At 36.0% G+C, this 27,785-nt stretch overlaps 1 protein-coding gene across 4 annotated transcripts in view; it reads right to left on the bottom strand.

Annotated features, from left to right (window-relative positions):
- Window positions 1-27,205, bottom strand: part of dync2h1 (dynein cytoplasmic 2 heavy chain 1) — a 119,479-nt gene extending 92,274 nt beyond the window's left edge. For all 4 annotated transcript variants that reach the window (XM_067365099.1, XM_067365100.1, XM_067365101.1 and 1 more), the window contains exons 1-27: window positions 26,960-27,205; window positions 26,296-26,485; window positions 22,607-22,777; window positions 22,394-22,529; window positions 19,396-19,514; window positions 18,913-19,057; window positions 18,597-18,829; window positions 18,396-18,527; window positions 18,178-18,291; window positions 17,892-18,003; window positions 17,220-17,344; window positions 13,683-13,858; window positions 13,325-13,520; window positions 12,842-12,937; window positions 12,147-12,308; window positions 11,917-12,015; window positions 10,577-10,716; window positions 10,239-10,467; window positions 6,445-6,572; window positions 6,253-6,368; window positions 5,055-5,182; window positions 4,710-4,859; window positions 2,973-3,178; window positions 2,738-2,893; window positions 2,509-2,623; window positions 572-742; window positions 46-428 (exon numbers count right to left, since the gene is read on the bottom strand). In XM_067365099.1, the coding sequence (XP_067221200.1) occupies window positions 46-428; window positions 572-742; window positions 2,509-2,623; window positions 2,738-2,893; window positions 2,973-3,178; window positions 4,710-4,859; window positions 5,055-5,182; window positions 6,253-6,368; window positions 6,445-6,572; window positions 10,239-10,467; window positions 10,577-10,716; window positions 11,917-12,015; window positions 12,147-12,308; window positions 12,842-12,937; window positions 13,325-13,520; window positions 13,683-13,858; window positions 17,220-17,344; window positions 17,892-18,003; window positions 18,178-18,291; window positions 18,396-18,527; window positions 18,597-18,829; window positions 18,913-19,057; window positions 19,396-19,514; window positions 22,394-22,529; window positions 22,607-22,777; window positions 26,296-26,478 (4,121 nt within the window). In that variant the 5' untranslated portion in view covers window positions 26,479-26,485; window positions 26,960-27,205. The remainder of the gene's footprint in view (window positions 1-45; window positions 429-571; window positions 743-2,508; window positions 2,624-2,737; window positions 2,894-2,972; window positions 3,179-4,709; window positions 4,860-5,054; window positions 5,183-6,252; window positions 6,369-6,444; window positions 6,573-10,238; window positions 10,468-10,576; window positions 10,717-11,916; window positions 12,016-12,146; window positions 12,309-12,841; window positions 12,938-13,324; window positions 13,521-13,682; window positions 13,859-17,219; window positions 17,345-17,891; window positions 18,004-18,177; window positions 18,292-18,395; window positions 18,528-18,596; window positions 18,830-18,912; window positions 19,058-19,395; window positions 19,515-22,393; window positions 22,530-22,606; window positions 22,778-26,295; window positions 26,486-26,959) is intronic.
- Between the last annotated feature and the right edge of the window lie 580 nt (window positions 27,206-27,785).

Genomic DNA, 27,785 nt, shown 5'->3' with positions numbered 1-27,785 from the left:
CACTCATCTCTCTCACACCCGTCCCAGCATCCCCTCCCCACTGACCTGAAATCCTGGTCCACCCTCTGAAAGCGGGCCTGTTCCCGCGGCAACGCCCCACGGCCAAATATGGGCTCAAGGTAGACCCACTTCCTCTGGATGGTGTTGAGGTTCTGGAGGTACTCGTCGAGGTCGGCCAGTCGGGTTTCCCACAGTGACACTTTGTCCTGGAAGCGCAGGTAATAGGGCGAGTCTTTGAGCGACTGCAGCAGGCAGCGGTTGTCGCCCACCTGGTTGACCATGTCCCTCCAGTCCTTGATGACGCGCAGACAGCCGCCCTGACTGTCTGTGTAGTCCGTCAGGGTGAAACACGCGCCAGCGCCCCACAATTCCAGCTCCCGCAGGGCCTCGCGGATGGTGACCTCCGCCTGGGCGCGACTGTTCAGATCCTGCTCACAGAGACAGACGTGATCACTGTGTTTATAGGGAATCAAACTTAACTTTAGTTAGTGTGTAATGTTACTGTTTGAGCATAAACAACATCTGCAAAGTTACGACGCTCAAAGTTCAGTGTGTGTGTGTGTGTGTGTACCTTGAGTTCCAGGGCTTTGTCTATGATGTTGTCGGCCACTCGTAGCAGGTCTCTGAACTGCAGTCTCTCTAGTGTGGTTCCTCTGGGCAGAGAGACGAGCCGGAACAGATCCAGCCAGTGTTCCTGAGAGAGGTGCTCACCGCGCACGTACTTTAACACTGGAACTACAGCCTGAAACACACACGCACACACCGCTGTAAGGCTTCATCTTTAACACACCTGTGTTTTGCCCATCTTCAATTAATATAGCAATAAATAAACAACAATCATATCAAGTGATATAATTTTAAGCAGCCCTATTTGGACAGTAATGGTTTCTCATGGGGACATTAGGTATTTTCAGGATTAACCGAGGTCTGTGATTTCATTGTTGTCTGAATCTAGAAAGTCATGTTTTTCTCCCAGCACCAGTTTAAAAATTCCCAGCCAAATTACCTACTGTTTTTATTTTTTGAAAGACACTAATGTCATGTGGTCATTTAACTGATGTCAGAATCCATCTGCTGACCACTGTGCACGCATTTTAATTATGGACACTTTTATTACTGAAAGGCTGGAAAATGTTTACATGAACAATATTACATCATCGTGTGACTACAGTGAGTGCGTGCTGTCAAGAAAAAATACAGATAAAAAAGAGCACGAAATCACAAACTTTTGAAAAAGTGCCATTTTTATGGTATGCAATACATTTTGTTAAATATTTATTATGTAGCCTACAAATTATGGCTTGCACAACAGATGATTTTAGTAGTCTGACATGCAGCCAGGACAAATGTTTATCTTACATAAATAAGAGTTTGCCGTAACTTATTTCTGCTAATTTTTAAAATCATTTTGAGAGATAAAGTGCAAGGCAGAAAACCATTTAAATTACACTGCATCAATTTTCCTGTTTTTAACCCTTTAAATGTCGCTTCTGAAAAAAATACTCTTAAATTTCTCTTGTCATGTCCTCTATCAGTATGCAATGAACGCTGATCGAATGTGTGTTTATTCTCGACATTTTATTTTGACTTTATTCTCGAAATTTAATGAGTTTATTCTCGACATTTTATTTTGACTTTTTTTTCCTCGCAATTTAACGTTTTTTTTTTTTTTGAAACGACTTTATTCTCAATATTTAATGTTGACATTTTTTCTCAAAATTGTAAAGGTTTTTATCTCAAAACAATTTTTTTTGATTCTCTACATTTTTTTTCTCGAAATCTATCAAGTTTTTTCTCAAATCAATTCTCAATTTAATAAGTTCATTCTGACATTTTATTTTGACTTTTTATCTTGAAATTTAACATGTTTTTTTCTTGAAACAACGACTTTATTCTCAATTTAATGATTTTAATAACATTTCAATTAAACTTTTAATTCCAAAAAATTTACAGGGTTTTTTTCTTGAAACACGACTTTATTCTCAAAATTTTGATTTTATTCTCTACATTTTATTTCGATTTTTTAAGGCGTTTAATCTCACATTATAATGACTTTAACCTCGGGATGGTTTTGTTTTTTTATTATTACTTGGCCCTAATCCTCTTTTAAGGTGACATAGTTACATTGTAATTACTCATATAAGTACTGAGTGATACTAATTAACTACAAGCACTTGCTATAGAGTGTTAGGGTTTGTTTGGTTTAGGGTTAGTCACTAATAATTATGCATAATTTACTGTTATTACTATAGTAATATTAGCATGTAACTACGCCACTTTAAAATAACGTGTTACCAAAAGGGAAAAAAAATCAATCTATTTTGAAAATAGCTGAGCTTTTGTCACACTACTGAAAATGCAGGCCTATTGAAGTTCATAGAATCACTCATTTTAACTTCAACACAGAGGAACAAACCCTCCAAATGACCTGAACATGACCCATCCCACATGTACAACAAAATTTCCACAGAATACTAGCAAATAACCAGAATAATCCATTCATGTGACCTTGTATCTGTCCACTTCCTTCTGCAGTTTGACAGACATGCTGGTTTGCTCCTCCAGCTTCCTCAGTCGGTCGTGCCACGCAAACAAAAACTCCTCGAACACGTGGGTCTTACTCCTGCAGGGAAAACACACACAGATAATGCTCAACACTGGATATATGCTGAGTTTGCTCCAGACACAACAACTCTGAATGTCCATGAAGAGTTGTAGAAATTTCAGTGATTGTGACCTGAAGGAAATCCAGTCCTGCTCTGCGTTTTCATCCAGTCCCTGCTGAAACTCCTCGTAAAGTTCCCACATCTCTGAACACTCCTGCAGGTCCCTCAGCGTGTCTGAAGCCAGAGACGCGTCAGGAGGGCTCAAGTGAAAGTGTTCGCAGTCCTCCCTACGACAAACACACACGTTTACTACGGAAATCTCACAGCCGTTTATCTGCTTGCAAATGCACCAGTAAAGTCACACACGTGAGTTTTTTGCGTGTGTTCTCCAGCTCGTCGAACTCAGCTCGTCTGTCTCGGATGTTCTGAACGCACTGCTGCAGAGCCTCGTGGTCACCTGACTCGATGATGTCATGCCCGGGTTTGAGCTGGTCCCAGCGGGCTCTGAACTTCTGCAGGTCCTGCAGGTAAACCTGCACCCGCGACTCGACGTTCCCTTTCATCACCTCCACCTGACAAACACAGAGGAGACAGTGTGTGTGTGTTTACAGCTCCACTGCGAAACAGTTCACAAAAATACAACGCAATGCCGCTCATGCCTGAACTGAGTCATTTGAGCTGCTCCTTCAAATGAATCATTCTAACTCACTGAACTGACTCAGAATGACTCAAATGCACGTAATCTTGATAAAAACTGCCTTCTTGTTCATGACAGTGTTATTTTAGTATCATTGACAGACTATCATTGTATTTATTAATGTTTTAAATTATTTTTATTTTCATATTTTCCATTTTTATTTTGATTTCAGTTAAATATTTATTAAGTTTGCTGTGCATATTTTTTTAATATTTATAATATAATTTCAACTATATTAAATATTTTTAATTAGTTTTTTATTATTATATTGCCCTTTTTTATGTTTTTTAAACATATTCAATTTATTTATTTAATCTGTTTATTTTTTTTATTTTTTTTTATTTTAATTATTTAGTTTTAGTAATTTGAGAACTTCAATGAAAATTCTGCATATTTACCTTGGTAACTAACTGAAATAAAATAAGTAAAAATAAAATAAAATGTAAAAAAAAATGTATTTATATATATTTTATTTAATTAATAACATTTATATTCTTAGTTACAATAATAACCCCACTGAAACTGTATTTTATGGTATTAAACAGAAAAAAAAAAAAAAAAATGATGCAAAATTCTACTGGTTATTGTGGCGGAAAAAAATATTTTTATATTTTAGTTAAAGTTTTAATAATTTTGTTTGTTTTTAAATATGTCTATTTAGTTTTTATTAATTTATATTTCAGTTTTTGTTTTACATTAAATATTTTTAATTTGTTTTTATTATAATATTTTCTATTTTTTGTTTTAGTAAAAGTTTTGGTTTATTAGTTTTGTGGGGGGGAGTAAATTTATTAAATTAAATCTTTAATCTTTAAGGTTATTTATTTTTAATTTTAATGATTTAGTTTTAGTAATTTGAGTACTTCAACTCAGTGAAAATACTGAAAATTTAAATTTGCCTTGGCAACTAATTGAAATAAAATAAGTTATTGTAAAAACAAAAAAAAAATTGAAACAGTATTTTAATGTATTAAATGGAAAAAAGACAAAAATGTTGCACAATTCTATTGATTATTGTGGAAAAATATTTGTATATTTTTTATTTTAATTAAAGTTTTAGTAATTTTAATTTTTAATTCAGTTTGAGTTTCAGAACTTTGAGTACTTCAACTAAATTACAATTTGAATTTGTGCCACGGCAACTAACTGAAATGAAATAAGTTGTTTTTTGTTTTTTCTTTTATTTCTGTTAACATTTATTTCATTTAAATTAACATAATTTTTTACATATATTTTTAGTTTTAGTAACAAACACTGGTTCTTGACATCTTGTAGGTAAAGACACACATATGAATTAAAAGAAAAAAGGCAAATATGATTGCAAGATTCTGCCGGTTAATATGGAAAAATATACGAAACAGTAGTTTGTGTGTGTGTGTGTGTGTATATGAGGTGTGTGTTTGTACTTGTTCTTTAATCATGAGCTGATGACTCTCCATCACCAGCTCAAATTTGTCCCATTTGGCTCTGAGGGAGCTGATGGTGTCCAGACCTCCACCCGCCACGGAGCGCAACAGCCTGTTCTTCTCCTCCGCCTGCTGGAACTGAGGCAGAATCTGCACAACAACATCAGTACAACATTTACACACAAACACAACATTACCATCACATATCGGCACTGCAGAATGTCTTTGGCTAGAATAAGCTGCAACGTGGCTCATATTCAACTCTAGCCTCATGATACGAGTTTTCGTGAAGGAGAAGATTTCCCATCCAACAGTGAGCTGAATGAGGTGCTGATGGTGATGTACCTCAGGTTTCTGGGTCTGTAATTGGCTGTGTTTGGTATTGGCCTCTCCAATCTCATCAATGCTCTCAGGACGCAAGGACAACGTCTCCATTGCACCGCTCACGAAAGAGTCTATCACCTGAATGTGACCTGCACACACACACACAGAACAGCAGTTTGGAATTGACCAGCAGAGGTCAGTGTTGCACCATCTGATCTCCCAAACACCGCTAGAAAGCTCTGTCTGTCATAGTGTGTGCTTGTTGAGCTCAGAGTTATTTTAGTATCATTTCTATACTATTATAGTACTTATTAATATTTCGAATTAGCTTTTTTTAGCTATATTTTTCATTTTAGTTTAGGTTTTAGTAGTTTTGTTGTGGTTCTGTAATTGAATATATACAAGCATATACATTTATTATATATCTTTATTTTATTTTAGTCATTTTAGTACTTCAAGTTAAACTTATATTATATCAGTTATTTGCCGAAATATATCATATATATATTTTTTTTATATTATTTCAGCTTTATTTTAGTTTTAGTAATTAGAGTACTTTAACTAAATATGCATTTGATTTTTTTTTTTGAATTTATTATTTATCATTATATTTGTTAACATTTATTTAAATGTTTTTTTATATTTTATATATTTCTATTTAGCTTTCATTTATTTTTATTTCACGTAATATTTTTTATTTTAGCTATTTTTATTTGAATATTTCAAGTAAAATAATTTTTTTAATTTTGCCTGGCAACTAACTGAAATAAAATAATTTAAAAAAATGTATATTTAATTTTATTTGTTAACATTTATTTAAATGTTTTTATATTTTTTTAGTTTTCTATATTTCTATTTAGCTTCCATTTATTTTTATTTCATATAGTATTTTTTTATTTGAATATTTAAACTAACTTTTTTTGACTAAATTTTGCCTTGGCAACTAACTAAAATTACTAAAAATATCATTTATTTTTATTTCAGTTCTTCTTTTTTAGTACTTCAACTTAAACTCTGATTATTTCAGTTAGATGCCAAGGAACCATTTGCGAGTTTTTTATAAGTTTCAAGTTTTACTTCTATTATTTATATTTTATTTTACATTAGCTTTGTTTAATTTTTAATAGTTTTAGTTAACAATAACAACACTGTTTTGGATTCATGCTGTCTTTCAGACACCGTGAGCGCTGTACAGTGTGTGTTGAACATCTGATCTCACCCAGGATGGATCTCCTCAGGGACGTCAGCAGAGCGTCAAACAACCTCTGGATGAGATCGTCCACGGCCACTCTGACAGGCTCACAGTTCACCGTGATGCAGTCCACCTTCTCTGTGCTACACACACACATTGTTAAATGCAGCACAACTTGTCAAACACTCAGTACATGATCACACACACACGAGCAGATACCTGGGCAGCCGCTCGGCCTCTTTTCCTTTGGCTTTGAGAGCTTTGAAGTTTCTCTCCCAGTCCTGGACACTGTGAAGGTGTTTCTCCACCAGAACATCTATATCCACCTGTCCCAGAACCACCCAGTCCTGAACACAGACACACAGGGAAGCAGTTTTATAAATAACATCAAATAACCCCCTATGCAAACATCTTACAGATATTATAGATCACATGCACCATTCACCCACGCTCAAGTTTCTTACACCAATTTTCATTTATCTTGCAGGATCTTCTCGTCTGTTATGAGCTATGTTAAAAATCAAATCCATAAACACTGGGTCTTAGGGATGCATCGATATGAACATTTTGGCCAATACGATAATGGTAATTCATTATATTTGAAATCCGATAACCGATATATCGGCCGACAAATCTAAATCAAGATTTGTATATAATCTTTGACAGCCTGATCATAAAAACAAAAGTCTCACCATTAAAATCCACATCCCAAACACACAATTATAATGTTCTCATTATAATATCATGTAGTCTAAATGACAGACTTGTGCTGTAAATTAACCGTGATTTCAATCACATTTCAAGCAATTCAAAACCATAATGGCGGACAGTGTCTCAGCTGAAGGAAATCCATACATTATTGATCGATTTTAATATATCGATCAAATTTTCTTCTCAGGCCGATAACGTTAACATTACAAATGAACATATATCGGCCGGTACCAATATGGTGGCTGATTTATCGTGCATCCTTAGTCTTAACCGGTTGGAAATGCTAAATGTAAAAAGTAACATGTGACTAACCATTTATTAATTGTATTAACCATTTATTCATGTTTAGTTAAGACAGCTAAAATCAAGTTTAAAAAGGTTCTTAAAGTCAAAGGTCATGCATTCACAACCTGTCCTAATTGTGCTATTTTGGTACTATTTATATACTACTTATTAATATTTTGAATTAGCTTTCATTTTTATTTTAGTATTTTTGTTGTCGTTTTTACTAATATCTCTACTTAGCTTTAAATCATTTTTATTTCAGTTTAGGTTTTAGTAAGTTTAGTACTTCAACTTAAACTTATTTTATTTCAGACAACTTCCAAGTTCCTAATTTTCAATTAAGTTTTTTGTTATATATTTGTTAATAATTTTAGTCTTAGCTTTAGTTTTAGCTCCAAATAAGAGTAAAACTATCAAAGACACATTCAGAAACTTAAATCAGCTGATGTTATTGTTTTTGACCAGTTCATTGTGAAACTGACATTGCACTTTGATTTTAGGACATTTTGATATTTTAGTGCAATAATAAATGTTGCTGCTGCATTGGGTTCGGCATTAAAACCATTCGAGTTTTTTTTCAAACGGGTCAAAAGTTGAAGAAACCTATTCATACAGGTACTAGACTCATCTGATGTAGATTATGTGCTGATTATGTGTTATTTTGGAGCATGCTGAAATTCTCAAACTTTAGGGTGCAACCCTTCCCTTCTGTTATTAGCCACATAAAAAACTCCAAATCGAGAAAACTGAACCACTCGGACCTTTATACAGATCTTTTATTAGGTCGCTTTCTTAGGAAGTGATGAAATGAGCAAAACGCTGAGCTGTCATTTCAGATTTAGAATGAACACGCTACTTAACTTTGCATACAGTTTCAGACTCGTAGGTCGTGTAAGTCAATGAAACTATGATGACGGATCAGTGAACAGAGAGTTTTATAAGGCTAATTAAAGCAGCACAAGCCCACTGATCGGACATCTGCTGTTAGCAGACGCACAAATCTCAGACAGAACGACTCGGACGAGGTTTCCCAGCCATGCTGCTAAAGAGGAAGCGCTCGGCCCATTTCCCCTCTGTGTGGGCGGCAGAAATCAGAAGTGAGTTTGTGTGCGAGTGAGCCGGGATTCCCCGTAACAGTATTAAAGAAGCATAAGAACCTTTGACATATAGTGTCCTCTAAACCACAATTGAAAGCAGACAGTATTTCAAGAATGGAAGTTTGTAAATGCTAAAACACAATAAATGGATGCTAATATATCATTGTCATATCTTTAAAAAAAATAGTGCACTGATCTACAGTAGACAGCATTTTGTGCATCATAGATGCATTCAACATGTCTAGGTAGGCAGTTCACTGTGTTTTTTGCTACAGGTAATGTCTAATAAACAGTGGATCTGGTTGGACGTGTGTGTGTGTGTGTGTGTGTGTGTGTGTGTGTGTGTGTGTGTGTGTGTGTGTGTGTGTGTGTGTGTGTGTGTGTGTGTGGGTGTTTACGGTGTTTTCTAGAACATCACTTTAAAAGTGACCTCAGTTTATGACCTTTAAGTGCTGAAACTCCCTTCATGTTTTAATATTCTAATATGATTGGAATCCACCATGCATGCATTAATTGTCCGGAGCTTTATTTATAATAAACATTTCCTTTAACTTACTATTGTAAGAGAAATGCACGTATGTGCAATGTATTCTGGGATTGCTTTATCCTTGAAGGATATACGGTAACGTTCAAAAGTTTGGGGTGGATTTTATAATGTTTTTGAAAGAAGCAGCAAGGCTGTGTTTAATTGATCAAAAATACAGTAAAACAGTGAAATATTATTACAATTTAAAACAGCTGTTTTATATGTGAATATATAGTAAAGTGTAATGTATTCCTGTGATCAAAGCTGAATTTTCAGCATCATTACTCCAGTCTTCAGTGTCACATGATCCTTCAGAAATCATTCTAATATGATGATTTGATGCTCAAGAAACATTTATGATTATTATCAATGTTGAAAACAGTTCATTTCTGTGGAAACTGTGATATATTTTATTTTTCAGGATTCTTTGATGGATATAAAGTTCAAAAGAACAGCATTTATTTGAAATAGAATCTTTTGTGACATTATAAATGTCTTTACTGTCACTTTTGATCAATTTAATACATCCTTGATGAACAAAAGTATTAAGTTTACGGACCCCAAACTTTTGAACGGTACCATATCTGGGGTCCTTGATTATGATGTCACTTTTTTAATTTTAGTTAAAACAACATCTGCAAAGTTATGACGCTCAAAGTACAATGCAAAGGAAGATATTTTCTTTTAAGGACTACAACAAACAGCTGGTAGAGACAACAACGAGTTTCTTCTCGAGTTAGTGACATCACAAACCCCAAATTTTACATAAACCCCGCCCCCGAGAACACACAACAAAGGGGGCGGAGCCATGTTGGGCTGCTTTAGAGAAGAGGAAGAGTTGTTGTAGTAGAGTGTTGTTGACATGCCGTCATTTTACACCAAACGAGGGTCAATTCAACACAAAACATGAACATGACGGCACATGCTAGTGGATGAGTTGATCAACTCCACAGCAACTACATCAATTTATCCACTAACCATTCAGAAACGTCTAAAAGTTGTAACTTCTTCCTGAGTCTCTCCATCAGTGTCGACTCCGGTTTGAACAATGTAAGGCTGAACAACGTTACTGACAATCCTCATTTTGGCTGCGTGAGATTCTCCAGCTTTGTTGTTGTTGAGCTGTTAAAGCTCCGCCCTCTTCTGGAGCAGCAGCTCATTTGCATTTAAAGGGACACACACACAAAAACGCGTGTTTTTGCTCAAATTTGACAAGCTATAATAAATGATCTGTGGGGGATTTTGAGCTGAAACTTCATTGACACATTCTGGAGACACCAGAGACTGATATTACATCTTGTTAATCGCTTTAATAGAACGGGTGTCTCATCGGCGCATCGATGACATTATCTAGTCAGGAGGCTCAGTAGGGTTTGAAACACAGTCTGCAGTACCTTAAACTTGTCCAGCACTTGTGTGAGTCGACTGAAGAGGAGTTCAGCTTTGCTGAAGATGGTCAAGAAGCCGCTGGCGTTGTGTTCGATCATGCAGGTGAATATGGGCTCCTCTCCCGTCTCGCTCACGCCCTTAAACTGGTTCGGGATGCAGATGAACCTTTTCATCTCGCGGTAGTATTTTGCCCTGACCTCTTCAAACGCAGGACGGAACTGCAGCCGCCCCTGCCTGAAGAAACACACAAGATATTGAACAATAGTTTTTGTGAGTAAATGATTGGGTGAGTTTTTGAGTGAACTAGACTCTTAAAACACATCAAGAGGAGAGGGGCTCTTACTTGAAGATGAGGTCGATGTTAATCTCCGGCAGGTTCTTGTTGAGGGCCTCCAGTCCCACCTGATACTGATGCTCCAGAGCTTTATACAGCTGATGGTTCCAGTGCTGACGCCAGGCCTTCATGTCTCCTGTACGAAACCCCTGAACACACACACACACACATCCAGGCACATTTAAGGCCGCTGATAAAAGTGAGCTGCCTACATAGACAGCATTTTAGGCACCATTATGCCACCTAACAAGGCATATGAGGATCCATATCTGTTAGGGTCCTGCTTTAGAAGGTAGATGCTTGGGCTGGGCAAATTGGGGGGAAAAATCTCTCTTTCTAATGAAAATCATGAACATTTTTAATGTTTAAAAATAAAAAAAAGCTTCAGTTTTGCCAATATTTGTGTGATTATTTATCAGTATGACTATAGCTTGATGGATTAATGTTTAAAAATTAAGAAATTAAGACAGTCATAAAATATTTATATAACCATACAGTTGTACTGTAAAATCATATTATTATTGTTGTATTATTTTACTTAAAAACTTGAATTTTTATTTTTATTTTGTTTAATATTTTATTTAAAATTATTATTATTAATATTAATATTATTATTAACATAAATATTTATTATTACTATTTTATAGTCATATTTATATACAATCAAAATTTTTGGCCAAATTGTGCAACCTTACAAACAAGCAGAGCAAACCTGGAGCTTTTTTATTTTTAATTATTATTAGGATTATTATTATACAAAAAATGTAAACAAAATCACTGTAAAATCAGACATTTAATATTTAAGAAAAAAAATAATAATCATAAAAATAATAATAATCATTTTATCTTACAGTTGTAAAATTACAATACTAATATTTAAGGGAAGACTGTTGATGCATGTTGTGTTCCCAAATTAAATTGTTATTATTATTATAATTATTATTATTATTATAATCAATATGTATTATTACTATTTTTAATAGTCATATTTATATATAATAACAATTTCTGGACAAATTGTGCAACCCTACAAACAAGCAGAAAAAACCTGGAGCTTTTTTATTTAAACATTTTAAAATTATTATTATTATTATATAAAATATTAAACTGTAAAAAAAATAAATCGAATATTCAATAAAAATAAAATAATAATAATCATTTTATCTTACAGCTGTAAAATTACAATGCTAATATTTTAGGGAAGATTGTTGTGTTCCCAAATACAGAATAAAAGTGACCCAAACTACAGATTCAGAGATGAGTTTGTGTGGAGCATCATTTCCTGTGACCCGAGCCGCTCTGCAGACAGCGAGGCAGTTTACTACAGAGACAAGAAGAATCATGATCACCTGAGACTCCAGTGTGGCAAATCCAGTCCTGAGATCCTGAAGACCATCTTTCCATCTTTGCTGCTGACGCAGGAGATCCACTCCCATCAGACACACCACCTACAAAACACACACACAAAACTAAAGCCAGTCCAGACCAGCTCTTCTATGTTCATTTGTGTCTTGATGTGCCAAACGTGCACGTTCAAGGTCAGGTTAAAGGCCTGAGGAAGAGGAGAGAGCGAGATCACCTTGTCAGTGAAGTCGGTGTGCCACTTCCTGAGTTTGCGGTTCTCCGTGGAGAGTCTCTCTGCGGCGCTCTGCAGTTTACCGATGTACTGCTCCAGCTCTTTAGGATTCTCCCACGTGATCTGGAGTTTTCCGCCTTCTTCGCGAGACTGAGACCGTGGGTTCTGCCGCAAATAAATATCGTACAACAAGATGATTCACAGTCTATATGTGACCAGTTTATTATATAATGACACTCAAAACACAGCCTGAACTCATCTATCATGCAAAATACACCAGCATTCAAACGTTTGGGGTCAGAAGGAATAGAAATTTTAAAGAAATTAATACTTTTATTCATCAAGGATGCATTAAATTGATAAAAAGTGACAGTAAAGACATTTATAATGTTAAAAAACAATGTTTTCAACATTGATAATAATCAGAAATGTTTCTTGAGCAGCAAATCATCATATTAGAATGATTTCTGAAGGATCATGTGACACTGAAGACTGGAGTAATGATGCTGAAAATTCAGCTTTGATCACAGGATATAAATTACACTTTACTGTATATTCACATAGAAAACAGCTGATTTAAATTGTAATAATATTTCACAATTTTTATTGCAAATAAATGCAGCCTTGATGAGCAGAAGAAACATAAAAAATACTATAAAATACAGTTTCATGGCAGAAGGAAATGTTCTCAGGCTTACCTTGATGACCTGCTCAAAGGCCAGAGCACAGCCGAGCATCATGGGTCGTTGAGAAGGTATCATCTGCTGATCGATGGTGTTGTAGAAATGAGCCACCTGTTAAACACACAAACACACGTCTACATACAACGCAATATTTGACCTAAGAATACAGTATGCGGGACGTTAAATTACAAGCGAATTAAAAATTAAAGTTGTTAAACTACAGTCAAGCTACTTACAAAGAGAGGGCAGCCTCGTTTAACTTACATGATACTGCAGTAATCATCAGGTGTGAATTATATTGAGAGGTGACTCAAATGATTCAGTGATTCACTTCATTGATATGATTAAACTAATTCACAAAAATAACTTCCTAAGAGAGAACATTCTAGAATAGGCAGTCTAGAAATGTCACTCGTTGGGTTAGCAGTCATACTGGTACTTTCAGCAAGCGAACGGTGCAAAAGCCCCTCCAGTCCGTATGTCTGTGTGTTCACACACCTGTTTGAGGATGATGGCCTGTCGGTAGAACTTCTCTGCTGTGTTTGCCACCTGCTGGATCTTCGCAGGGATAGTGAAGCCCAGAGCGGAGAGCTGCCGCACCTCCCGGAGTAAACTCACCAGCCGGTCCGAGTACTGGATCTTCAGTTTGCCATCCATGTGATCCAACTCCATGACACGATTACTGGCCTGCAAACTACACACGTACAGGACAGATTTATGGTGGTGCTCCTGTCACAATTTGTTTTGAAAATGTGCCATTTGATTTGGATTTGTGCCAAATGAATGAGCCCAGGTTATTTGGATGGTAAAAGTATAAGTCTACATGTTTGTTGTTTGTGTGTGTGTGTGTGTTAACCTGATTCCAGATTTGGGATCGGAGAATCCCGACAGCAGGTCTCTGGTCCAGTCCTCAAACTGCTCCTGCTCGTACGATCTCAGCTGCTCCTGCAGCTCATCGGAGAAACGGACCAGCGGCCGAAACCCAGACAGATCAGAGAGCAACGCGTCTGCCATCTTCAGAGAGTCCTCCACCTACACACAGATCTTACTGCTATAACTAGCGACCAGTTCAAGTCCTTCACCACACTTACTGCTCTTTTCATTTAAGGCAAGACACCACAGGTGAACCGGGTAAAACTTTCGAGAAATTAAATGAATAAAATAAACAGCACAATGTTACCTTCAGAGAGCAACCATACGTCTGTGTTGTGTTTTATTTTCTTTGTTTTTTACATTATTTAATTGTATAATCATTAGTCATTTATGTAGTTGTCATTTGATTTATCATTTAATCATTTATTCATATTATTATTATTAGGGCTGGGTATTGAGACAATTTTCACGATTCAATTCGATTACTATTCACATGCTTTCGATTCGATTCTGATTTCAATTCGATTCGATCCGATATTGATTATTTTGGATGTAGTATTTCAGACATATAAAGATATTTACTGTAATTGAAATCTATAGATGCAAATAGATAAAGTGCTATAAAATATAAACTCAAAAGTGTATTTTGGATGTTTTCTTTCCACCAGTCTGAAAAAACACTTTATGAAAAGCCAAAAAGTGCAAAATCTCAGTGTTTTTGCCTGTAGTGTCCCCCCTTAAATCATTTTCAGACACAATTTTCACAATTCGATTCGACTACTATTCACATGCTTTCGATTCGATTATGATTTCAATTCGTTTTGATATTGATTATTGTGGATGTAGTATTTCAGTTTCAGCACATGGCAAATTTTCTAGAGGAAAAAAATCTCTCAACTAATGCAGTAAACTACACATGAGAGTCAGCTGGTACTACTAAAATAATACTGAAGGTTAAATTAACTTATTTATATACAAACACTTAAATTACACTAAATGTTTAAATTGCGTCTGTCATTTATTCAAAGATGCATTAAATAATGAAGAACATTATAATGAATATGTAACGGTGCATAGCTATATTTATCAGAATGTTGCTTTCTAGAGTCACTTTTCTAGCTGACTAATGAGTTTATGGTCACTGAATATGTTTTTCGGAGGTAAATGTGACGTTACGTGACATTGTTTACAAGCTGTTTTATTGACGTCTATTCGAGGGTGAAGCACTGATTGAGCGATTACACGAGACATGATACAGATTTCAGTAAGTTGTACTGTATATTGTAACATACCTTCAGATGTTCATTCATGTTTTTCACGCTGTAACTGGTATTAAAGCGGAGGAGAGGATGATCACATGCTTCTCTTTAACTGAGGCGCTAAAGCGATCCGTCACGCCACATTAAACAGCACCAAAACAGTATTTATTTTCTGAATCTCATAATAAGACGGACGTCATTTGAAATCTGAGACTTTGCTTCATATCAAAAGTAACAAAGCACAAAGATTATTGCGATATATTGGACTAATCGATTCTTGGGATTTAAGAATCAACATTGATTCGTAAAAATGAGAATCAATTAAAATCGAGAAATCAATATTTTTTACCCGGCCCTACTTATTATTTTTTGATTTATACTGTTCATTATTTTGTGAAGCAGTAATCTTCCATTGTTTTTGTGGTGATATAATAACTCTTGTTGGATTTGTACAGGTCAGGTGAAGTCTGAGCATCGAGACCAAAAAAACAAAAAAAACGCAACTAAGATTATTTAATAAACTGTGCTCTTTTTATTATCATCACTTCATCTCCTGCTTCTGCTCTTCCCTGGCTTTCTCAGTCAAACTCTCAGGCTGACAGGGGTCAGACCTAATATATGTGGAGAAGATCCATCCGATAAATCAGAACATACTGTCAGCAGCCAGAAAACAAATGCATGTCATGATGTTTTAGGTATAAAATGTTGCATAAAATCAGGCAAATGATATTTAAACAAACCCCCCTGTAAAACTCTTCAGAATATAGATAGGAATAAATCTGTAAAGTCTGATGCATGTAAAGCTGCTGTAAAGGAGAAAAAGATCAAAGCCTTTAAATATATGTATTGTAATTGAAATCTACAGATGCAAATGTCCATTGGCCTCTATCCACCATCACGGCCTCCTAATCATCCCCATATACTGATTGGTGGGCATTCTGGCACAATATGGCTGACGTTGCATCATCCAGGTGGATACTGCACATTGGTGGTGGTTGAGGAGATTCCCCCTTTCATATGTAAAGCGCTTTGAGTACCCAGAAAAGCGCTATAAAATTGTAACAAATTATTATTGTTATTATTAAAATAGACTAAAATCTCAAAACAAAAAACAACGGTTCTGCCTGTAGTGTCTTGCCTTAAATGGCTCATTTAAATGTTGTCTATTCAGTGCTTCCCACAGGTTTGAAATATACTTGCGGTGGTAGATGGGTGAAAAATCCTCCTTTTACCCACGGCACAAAAATCGTCTACTACATGTGACAAACAAATAATGTGTGATTTTTATCAGTATTTTTTATTTATTTAAATTAATTTAATTATATAGCATATTATTACATATAATTACATACTAATATTATGCATTATTATGCATTGTAAATTATGCAAAATTACAGCATTTAAATGGTTCTCCTTGCTGTCATATAGTGTCTCTCTCAGGGAATGGGACACAGATTTTACTAGTAAAATTTATAAAATGAATAATGTATGTGTCAAATAATGTTCTTAGTCTTTTCTTCCTGTGGGGGAGACTACAATAATTTACTATGAATTAAATGGAAATCAAATTAAATACAATTTATTGTGTAACCAAAATACCAATAATGTCCAAAAGAAAAAGAAAAAACTTAGAGTGTGACTTTTAATTATAAACAATCCCGAAATACATCGGGACTCTTATTTTGAAATGTCTGTACTATTGCAGGCTAATCCTTCAGATTCTTACAATCGTCTAAAACATTTTATATAAAGGCCATAAAGTAGACATTGTAATAATTCATCAGCTTGAGTTCATTAGCAATCGCTTGGCATAAATCTGCGCTTTTCATTGATTGAGAATCACTTTGAAGCAGACTGAAGCGCTGTTGCGCGAGCTTGTAGAACGCACAACAGCGCCCCCTTGTGACTTTGCAAAATGCAGCGCCTGTGGGAATGTCAGCGGGAGTAAACAGTTCTGACGCCCACATTTGATCGCAGATGGTTTCAATATCTTGCGCGGATATAAAAGTATAAGAGGATAAAAATAAAAGCAAAAATGTGTCTCCAAATATACTTGGGCGGGCCACCCAAGTATAATAACGGCCGCCCAAGTATATTTGGAGACACATTTTTGCTTTTATTTTTATCCTCTTATACTTTTATATCCGCGCAAGATATTGAAACCATCTGCGATCAAATGTGGGCGTCAGAACCACATAGTCTATGTGTGGGAAGCACTGCTATTAATGAATATAAGCTCATGAAAATCCATGTGTACGCACCTTGAGCAGCAGCTGTCTGACCCACACAATATTGTTGACGACCTCAGGAAGGTTTCTGCCCGCTAGAGGACCGGTTTTCTCTCCTGGAGCGCCGTGACAACGACTCTCAAAATCTGCCCGCAGTCCTGCACAACAACACAGCTAGCATGACAACCTCTCTAAGTTATTTCTCTCCTCATAGGATGGCAGTTCTGGATCTAGATTTGAAACTTTAGCTATGTATTAAACTCTAACAAGCTTCATAATGTAGACGGTCCTGATGTAGGCATGCTGACTTCTACTATACAGGTACTCATTTGGTAACACTTTAGTATAGGGAACACGTATTCACTATTAACTTGGACTTTTCCCTCAATAAACTCTTAATTTACTGCTTATTAATAGCTAGTTAGTTAAAATTAGATTTTGGGTAGGATTAAGAATGTAGAATAAGGTCATATAGAATAAGGCATTAATATGTGCTTAATAAATACTAATTAACAGCCAATAATCTAGTAATAAGCAACTAGTTAAAAGACCCTAAAATAAAGTGTCACCCCTCATTTTAGCCAAAATTAGTGTTTCACATCAGGCATTTATGTGGTTTAGTTTCAGTTAGCATGCTGCCTTAGAAGGTAGCTGCCTATGTAGGCAGTGAACCAGTGTTGTATTGCTCAGTGCATGTGATCTGACCCTTGTTGTAGTCCAGCAGTCGTGTGAGGAGCGTTTCTCTCTCAGGCTTCAGTTCTTTGCTGATTGTGGGTCGTTTGATCAGATCTCTGTGTTTCTGAAACGCCTGCAGCAGCTGAAACGAAGATGAGAAAACAACGACGTGCATCTGTCTGTGAGTTTATTATAAATCTGGTGTCAAACATCAAGTCTGTTTTAGTCTAGGTGGGCGGTTCTTGGCTAGAATAAGCTGTGATATAGTTAAAAAGCCAAACGTCTGGACACACAGGACTAGCGTGAGTGTATGTACCTGCTGCGGACTGTCCTGTGCATCTATTATGAAGGTCTTGAGCTTTCCAGCTGCTTCCTGTTCTGCTGGAGCGATGAGTCGATCAAACTGAGACACTGCGGCTCTCCATAAGGGCTAAACGCACACACATAAACAGACATACAGCTGAGTGATAAATCAAATATTCATCATATGTTTATGCTGATGGTGCTGGAAACACAGTAGCGCAGATAGTGTACCTCAGTGTAAGGGTTGTAGTGTATCGGGTTGAGTCCCGTGAAAGGCTGATACACACGTGCGGATGAAACCTGCTGTTTCCCTCCGGATAACAAACGCTGCAGTTTCTCACACACAGATCGCACCTGAACCACCTGAAACACACACGTCATGAGATAACGCACCAGATTATACTGCAAAGATTGATAGGTGTGCGGTCAGACCTCCTCCAATCGCTGGCCGAGGCTCTGCAGCCCCTGTGGGCGGTGCTTCTCTCCGCTCCACGGATGAGGCGAGTAGCGTTTCCACACCTGACCAGTCAGATGTTCACAGGCCGCCACCCACTGCTCACAGACAGTCACGCCCCCTTTAAGCCCCTCCCTGACTGTGAAATAAGGATCCTCCCACAAGCGCAGCGCATTCAACTTCCTCTGTACGAACCTGCCGAGAGCTCCGCCTGCGAACACACGTACATCAGGAACACCATTAGTACTTTCTCAAGTATATTCTCATTATTACTTATCAAGGCTTTATGTGCACCTATGACATCCATGAGTCTGATCATGCGTGTCTCGGGGTAGGGGGCGTGCTCATTCTGTTTCCACACGTCATCTACTGTCTCACGTGTGCTCTCAATCAGGTCCAGTACCTCCACCAGACTGAAACTATCCAGATTACTGTAGTCCTGAAACAAACACTGTTTGATTACAGACATTCTTCATTCTTCTTTTGTGTTCAAAAATACAGGTTTGGAACAACTTGAGGGTGAGTAAATGATGACAACATTTTCATTTTTGGGTGAACTAACCCTTGAAGGTCTAGTCCAAGTTTGGTAGTTCTAGCTTTAAAGCTCTAGGAGGAGTAGCAGTCAGAAATTTTAGTTTCAGCAGATGAAGAAGTTTAAATAGCATTTCAGTAAGTTGACTTTCTCAAGCCAACTTAATAATACTACAATAACACTGGGTCGCACACGGCTATGTGTACAACTGTGTGCATGAGCATCAAAACTCTTAACGTGTGTACCTTCTCAATGGTGGTGAAGAGCTCAGAGAAGTGTGTGGCTCTCTCTCTCTCGCTGCTCTGCTGTCCAGAGTGACTGACATCGGCCCAGAAGCAGAACTCATCCAGAGGGGTCGTGATACCTGCACACATCAGCATGTGGACTTTATTCACATGAAATTGAATGTATAAATGTTTAATCAGGGCTCGACAATAAGGACTGTCGATGGCCCGGGGCCAGTGTGAACGACGCTCAGGACAGTAGACAGAACGGTCATTTGCGCGATCGGGCCAGTGCTGTCGGGTGTGCGTTATATACCGTCAATGATATCGTAACTGTTGATTTAACGTTCTGAAATTATCGAGTATGTCCCTCACTTTACAAAAACCAAACAAAAACACACCCATCGAGTGCACGCGTACACTAAGTGATGTAATCTAGTGCACGTGCATATTTAGAGTGCACGATTTCACTGCGTGATTTAGTCTATAAAGTCTCCTTTATAATGCCCTCAGAATTCAAGATAACTGCAAAAATGCCCCTGTATATATTTCTATATATATATATATATATTTATATAATTTAATATAGTTAACCAATATTAAACAGAGCACCGTTTTTCTCCAAATATCAGCATGATTACAAATGTGATATTGATTTTATTCAGCGTACAGTTTAATGAACAAGAACTTAATATCAAGTGAATTACATTTAAGACACCAAATCGCTTGTTTTTCGCCAATGAAAATAGTTCCAAAGTCCACAGAATTGTTTTGCGTCTCTGAGCAACACTTCCTGAATGAATCAGCCGTTGTAATGAGTCAGTTGAATCGCAATCATTCGCTCATTAACAGTGATTCGCTGCCACCTACTGGCAGGTTTAATTTCACATTTAAAGTGTTTTCATTTTTTTAATAATTTCAAATAACAGTATTTAACGTTTTATATTTTATAACATTAAAAACATTTTTATGCATCTGTAACTGCTCTTGACTGATTCACTTTAATAAAGCTAAATCTATTCAATAGTTATATACTGTAGTTATACATTCGATTACAATTTCTGTACCTGAAAATCTCCTGTTTAAACCTACATGAAAAACTTGAAAAGCACCATTTATTTAATTTATATGTTTGTTCTGTTGTATTTATTTGTGCTATTACTCGTAATTTGATTATTTTTTACTATTTTATTACTTACTGTTTATTTGTCTAACAATATTTATTTACTATATATTTATTTGTCTAACAATATTTATTTACTAGTAGCTTTTAGTGTCATAAACCTATTTATTGAGGTTAAATGTAACACAGACAATGAAAACAATAGCTATGCTTATTTTATAGGCCCATTTTCTTGTCTTTTACTTTCATTTTTTGTTGCGGGGCCAGTGAAACTTTTGGCAGGGCAAGCAAAAATTTGAACCAATGGCCCAACTGGGCCAGTAGAAAAAAAACTTAACACTCTCGGGTCGGCGGTCACGCCGGCGTGATCACCGCATTTTTTTTCTAACCAGTGTGAAAGAGACTAAAAATACTCTGTCAATGTTGCACATACAATTAAGAGTTATACACCATTTTAATCTGTGGAATATCTTCTTTTATTTGTGTACACTCAGATTAACAACAAAATGTTGTGCTTTTTGTAAAATAAAGAAAACTAACATGATGCGTGATCTCTCGTCTCCCTCTGAATGAAGTCCAATCTGATAGTTCTCAGAAAATGAACTGTAACTTAGTGAATACTAATGACCAAAAAATTACACTTATGTCTAAAAAAACAATGAAATGTCAGGTTTTAAATCGTGTAAGTCAAATCGAAAACAAACATTCTGTGTTTATGTAATCTGTATGAAAAGAGAGCCATGTCAGAAGTCTGTGATTCAGCTCATTACCCGCTAATGCGGCCACGCCCACAGAGCCAGCGCTATTCAGACGCAAATTCAGTCAATACATGCATTCATCGTCTCAATCGTGTATTTATTGTCTTGAAAAGTGTTTTGATTAGCCATAGTTAGCGATCTCTGGCCTCTGTTAGTCCAGTTATTTCCTGGATTGCCTATTCTTCTTCAGTGCTCAGGCATTTGTGGACTAAAGGTGTACAGAGCGCCCTCCGGCTGCAAGTATGAATTCAAAACACAGTATCCAGCACTCATAGTAATGACTATAAATCCTGAATAAATATTACTCCTCTGTATAGAAAATTGACAAACATCCATCAATATTTCTCCAAATGCGCATGCTTTTAAGCTAACAGCCTATATGAAATGCCATAGAGGTAACATAATTGTTCAGACACTTTGCATCACAGAAATACATTATATTTTAAAGAATATAATGGAATAGCATTATTTTAAATTGTAATAATATTTCACAGTATTGCTGTTTTTTCTGTATGTTTGTTTTACACCATGATGAGATTTGAGACATGATCAGCAGAGGGTTTTTTCACAGCCTACCTGACTGAAAGAGCTCATTATTTATGCAGCTCATTAGAGCTCTTTATTCAATTCTTTTGTCTTCTCAGGTGAGAATCACCCATTATTCATGATGATTCACGCCTCCACGCATACTGTGTTTCTTGACCAAAGATGTTTTAGAAAATTTAAATCTCTCCATTGTTTTATATGAACAAGCAGGCAGCATAATTTTTACCTAATTTTTAAGCAAAAACTCTAGTCTACAACCTCAAATACCCAGAAGTCTTGTGAACAAAGATTTAATATATATTTTTTGGCTTTATTTCAGTGACTTAAGTTTTTTGTTTTTTCAATAACCACGCATAAACCGAATTCCTTCAAAAACACAAACATGTACATGTTCCTCACATATTATTGTAGCCTAGTTTGTGCTGAATACTGTGTAATGACACTTTTTCCATTAATATGTTTATGAACAACTGAAAAAAGCACAAATGTCAGGGCATGTCAAAACTTCTCCAAGCCTCCTCAGACCCCAGAGGGTTAACGTTGAGCCCTGTTAATGTATAAATGTATAAAAACAAAAGATGGGAGAACTTACTCAACACATCTGACTCTGAATGACGTTTCCCAGAATCCTTTGGTGCTGAGTGTCTAAGCACAGAGCCCAGCCCGACCTCAAGATCCGTGAGCAGAGACTGAAGCTTTGAGTCGAACGACTGACTCCATTTATCATCCTGCAGAAAGCAGAAGACATATATATAAACCTAACAGCAAATTCAAATGCATGTGAAACACATCCCATGAGGCTGACCTGCAGCAGGACAGGGCCGTAGACCTGTCGCAGGGCCTGGTACAGGGTGCTGATGGGAGACTCCAGCATGGAGGACACCAGGACGGATCGGTGCAGGTTGTCCTCGGACACCACACACGGATGAGGTTTGAAGAACACAAGAACCCTGCCGTCACCCTCCATACTCTCCAGCTGCACAAACACAACATGAACTTCTGCTTTCGCTTTCTGAGAATTTGGTAGCTGAATATAGAGCCGGGTGTATAAATAACGCTGATTGCTGTGAATACTGATGCATGTTTTATTTGGCCATTAGGTTTCCTGAAGATTGTGCCTCTAATATAAATCGGTAGCAATTATACTTCATGGAAATGAATCACTGAATCCGTGTTTTGAACTTGTTGTCATGAAACTCCTCCATTGTAGTCTTGAGTTTCTTCCGGGAATGAACACGTCACAGTATTCCTCATTTAAATAATTCATACGCAGAATAAAGGGGTGGGGCGTGGTTGAGTTAGATATGGTTAGGGGCGGGACATTTCCCAAAAAAACACCAATCACAACATGTGGCTCCAGCCAACCAATCAGAGCACATTGTGCTTTTCAGAAAGAGGAGCTTCATAGAGACAGGAACTAAACTGAGCGTTACTGACAGACTGGGAAGACAATGTGTGTGTGTGTGTGTGTGTGTGTGTGTGTGTGTGTGTGTGTGTGGTAAATGAAACTGTGGTCTGCATCATTCATTCACACAGAACATGCAGGATTCACGTTTAAATAGTCATTTTGCGGTTTAATATTCAGGATTCACGTTTAAATAGTCATTTTGCGGTTTAATATTCAGGATTCACGTTTAAATAGTCATTTTGCGGTTTAATATTCAGGATTCACGTTTAAATAGTCATTTTGCCGATTAATATTCAGGATTCACGTTTAAATAGTCATTTTGCCGATTAATATTCAGGATTCAAGTTTAAATAGTAATTTTGCTGATTAATATTCAGGATTCACGTATAAATAGTAATTTTCTGTTTAATATTCAGGATTCACGTTTAAATAGTAATTTTGCCGATTAATATTCAGGATTCAAGTTTAAATAGTAATTTTGCTGATTAATATTCAGGATTCACGTATAAATAGTAAATTTCTGTTTAATATTCAGGATTCACGTTTAAATAGTAATTTTGCTGATTAATATTCAGGATTCACGTATAAATAGTAATTTTCTGTTTATTATTCAGGATTCACGTTTAAATAGTCATTTTGCGGTTTAATATTCAGGATTCACGTTTAAATAGTCATTTTGCCGATTAATATTCAGGATTCACGTTTAAATAGTAATTTTGCTGATTAATATTCAGGATTCACGTATAAATAGTAATTTTCTGTTTATTATTCAGGATTCACGTTTAAATCGTCATTTTGCGGTTTAATATTCAGGATTCACGTTTAAATAGTCATTTTGCCGATTAATATTCAGGATTCACGTTTAAATAGTCATTTTGCCGATTAATATTCAGGATTCACGTTTAAATAGTAATTTTGCTGATTAATATTCAGGATTCACGTATAAATAGTAATTTTCTGTTTAATATTCAGGATTCACGTTTAAATAGTCATTTTCCGTTTAATATTCAGGATTCACGTTTAAATAGTCATTTTGCTGATTAATATTCAGGATTCATGTTTAAATAGTCATTTTGCGGGTTAATATTCAGGATTCACATTTAAATAGTCATTTTGCGGTTTAATATTCAGTATTCACGTTTAAATAGTCATTTTGCTGATTAATATTCAGGATTCATGTTTAAATAGTCATTTTGCGGTTTAATATTCAGGATTCACGTTTAAATAGTCATTTTGCGGTTTAATATTTAGGATTCACATTTAAATAGTCATTTTGCCGATTAATATTCAGGATTCACGTTTAAATAGTCATTTTGCCGATTAATATTCAGGATTCACGTTTAAATAGTCATTTTGCAGATTAATATTCAGGATTCACGTTTAAATAGTAATTTTGCTGATTAATATTCAGGATTCACATATAAATAGTAATTTTCTGTTTAATATTAAGGATTCATGTTTCAATAGTCATTTTGTGGTTTAATATTCAGGATTCACGTTTAAATAGTCATTTTGCTGATTAATATTCAGGATTCATGTTTAAATAGTCATTTTGCGGTTTAATATTCAGGATTCACGTTTAAATAGTCATTTAGTGGTTTAATATTCAGGATTCACGTTTAAATAGTCATTTTGCGGTTTAAAGAAACACTCCACTTTTTTTGAAAATAGGCTCATTTTCCAACTCCCCTAGAGTTAAACAGTTGAGTTTTACCGTTTTCGAATCCATTCAGCCGATCTCTGGGTCTGGCGGTACCACTTTTAGCATAGCTTAACATAGTTCATTGAATCTGATTAGACCGTTAGCATCGCGCTTAAAAATGACCAAAGAGTTTTGATATTTTTCCTATTTAAAACTTGACTCTTCTGTAGTTAAATCGTGTACTAAGACCGACGGAAAATGAAAAGTTGTGATTTTCTAGGCTGATATGGCTAGGAACTATACTCTCATTCAGGCGTAATAATCAAGGAACTTTGCTGCCGTTCCATGGCTGCAGCAGTGCAATGATATTACGCAGCGCCCGTGAGCCCCTGCTTGCACAGGGAACGTGCCCTGCAACCATGGAGACATATGTGAAAAGCAAAGTTCCTTGATTATTACGCCGGAATGAGAGTATAGTTCCTAGCCATATCAGCCTAGAAAATCACAACTTTTTATTTTTACGTCGGTCTTAGTACACGATTTAACTACAGAAGAGTCAAGTTTTAAATAGGAAAAATATCAAAACTCTTTGGTCATTTTTAAACGCGATGCTAACGGTCTAATCAGATTCAATGAACTATGCTAAGCTATGCTAAAAGTGGTACCGCCAGAACCGGAGATCGGCTGAATGGATTCGAAAACGGTAAAACTCAACTGTTTAACTCTAGGGGAGTTGGAAAATGAGCCTATTTTCAAAAAAAGTGGAGTGTTCCTTTAATATTCAGGATTCACATTTTAGTCATTTTGCGGTTTAATATTCAGGATTCACGTTTAAATAGTAATTTTACTGTTTAATATTCAGGATTCACATTTAAATAGTCATTTTGCTGATTAATATTCACAGACACTATTCTATACTGCGATCTGATTTAAGTGTACTGACCTTTTTTTTGTTTATTCATCAAAAATCTGACAAATTCTGTGCCATTCCACGTTATACAGTAAATTCCTTTTTTTTAAACTGGACTCTGCAATTTCGTCCATGTTTTGTGCATCACAGAAATCATATGACCCTACTTACACCATTGAAACCTGAAGTGTACCTTAAAAATACATTTTTAATTTGATTTACCCATTAATTAAAAAAATGTATGTAAAAAAATATTGTGTATTGATATATTGGGGCATATATAATGAAATGCTTAAATATTTTTCTTTCTTGTGTTCAACCATAATTATGCCTTGATGTTTTAAATGTAATGAATCCTCTTGATTAAATTAAATGTTTTTTTAATGAAATTATTCTGATTAGGTGGGGAAAAAATCATCCTTTCAAGCAATTTCAGAGCAAATGGAGAGAATCAAGAAATGCAGTTACATCAAGTCATTTGGTAAATGCTTTTGACTTAAATGAAAAATCAAGATTATTTGAGTGGTGTTGCACCTTGTTGGAGAAGTGCAGCTCATCTGCGTGTCTGGTGACGGCGAGCAGAAACTCATTCCCATCATCTAGGAAGTTATCGAGAGGAAGGCAGGAGGAGAGAGACGCCGGTGCGTCCAAAGAGAAGTAGTTTGCCGCCGTGGTCAGGATGAAGAGTTTACGAGGGTCATCTGTCCCAGACGGCATCTTTCACCTGGTTAAACATCCCATGCATTAGCAACAGAAAAACAAAACAGTTACTGAAGAAATCATACAGTCAGCCATCATATTTTCTCCCAATTAACATCTATGTAATAAAGCAGTGCTGTTTATGAAAGCATAAAAACAGAGAACAAATAATGCATATATGACTGAGACACTGTGATACTTGACTCCTACTTTGATTTTATTTACAGCATAAAATGTCACAATGGGTCTTAAAAATAAACATTAATATTTAAAGCAAACTTCTTTAGCCACATGGCGTATGAATGCATTTGGAGTAACTTTTTTATTAACAAACACGTGACATCTGGAGTCAAGATGAATTCAGTTTAATATATGTACTGCTGTCACACAAACACGACAAGCAAATGCGCACTTATTATTTGTAATATGCACAAATACACAAATATAAATCCTGAAGAATATCATTTGGATAATAGATAAAGGGAGAAGAGCGTCTTACGGTTTACTGAAGTCAGATTCTGACAGTTTGGACAGTTCTGCTGAAGGATTAGCACGCTAGGCTACGCTAACCACTCTATCTCTCTCATGAAGTGAATTTACTGCTGCAAAATAAAATAACGAGCTTGTTAGGCGGAGCGCAGAAGGTTGTGAAGAACACGCTTTGTGTTGGGTTTTAAACGCATCTTCGACAGCGGATCCATGTCATTTGTCGGGTGGATGTGCAGGAGCAGATGAGGGAATGTTGTGGCGCATTAGCGGTGAAGCTGGCGCGGTCTCCGTGGCAACTACGGCCATATCGTTACGTAACGAGTGTCGTGAATGCCAAGCGCGTACGTGTGTAAAAGCGCGTACTAGATTCAGTCCAACAAAAGAAAGAAAAAATACGCTTTTTTCTCTTTTTATTGATTTATGCGTGATTAACATCTATCTATCTATCTATCTATCTATCTATCTATCTATCTATCTATCTATCTATCTATCTATCTATCTATCTATCTATCTATCTATCTATCTATCTATCTATCTTTTGTTCTATCTATCTTTCGTTCTATCTATCATTCTATATATCTATCTTTCATTCTATCGTTCGTTCTTTCTATCTATCTATCTATCTATCTATCTATCATTCTATATATCTATCTTTCGTACTATCTATCTATCTATCTATCTATCTATCTATCTATCTATCTATCTATCTATCTATCTATCTTTCGTTCTATCTATCTATCTATCTATCTATCATTCTATATATCTATCTTTCGTACTATCTATCTATCTATCTATCTATCTATCTATCTATCTATCTATCTATCTTTCGTTCTATC

Source organism: Chanodichthys erythropterus, chromosome 17 (assembly GCF_024489055.1).
Source record: "Chanodichthys erythropterus isolate Z2021 chromosome 17, ASM2448905v1, whole genome shotgun sequence".
NCBI lineage: Eukaryota > Metazoa > Chordata > Actinopteri > Cypriniformes > Xenocyprididae > Chanodichthys > Chanodichthys erythropterus.
The sequence above is the reverse complement of the archived record's forward strand: the minus strand, read 5'-3'. Positions and strand labels throughout refer to the sequence as shown.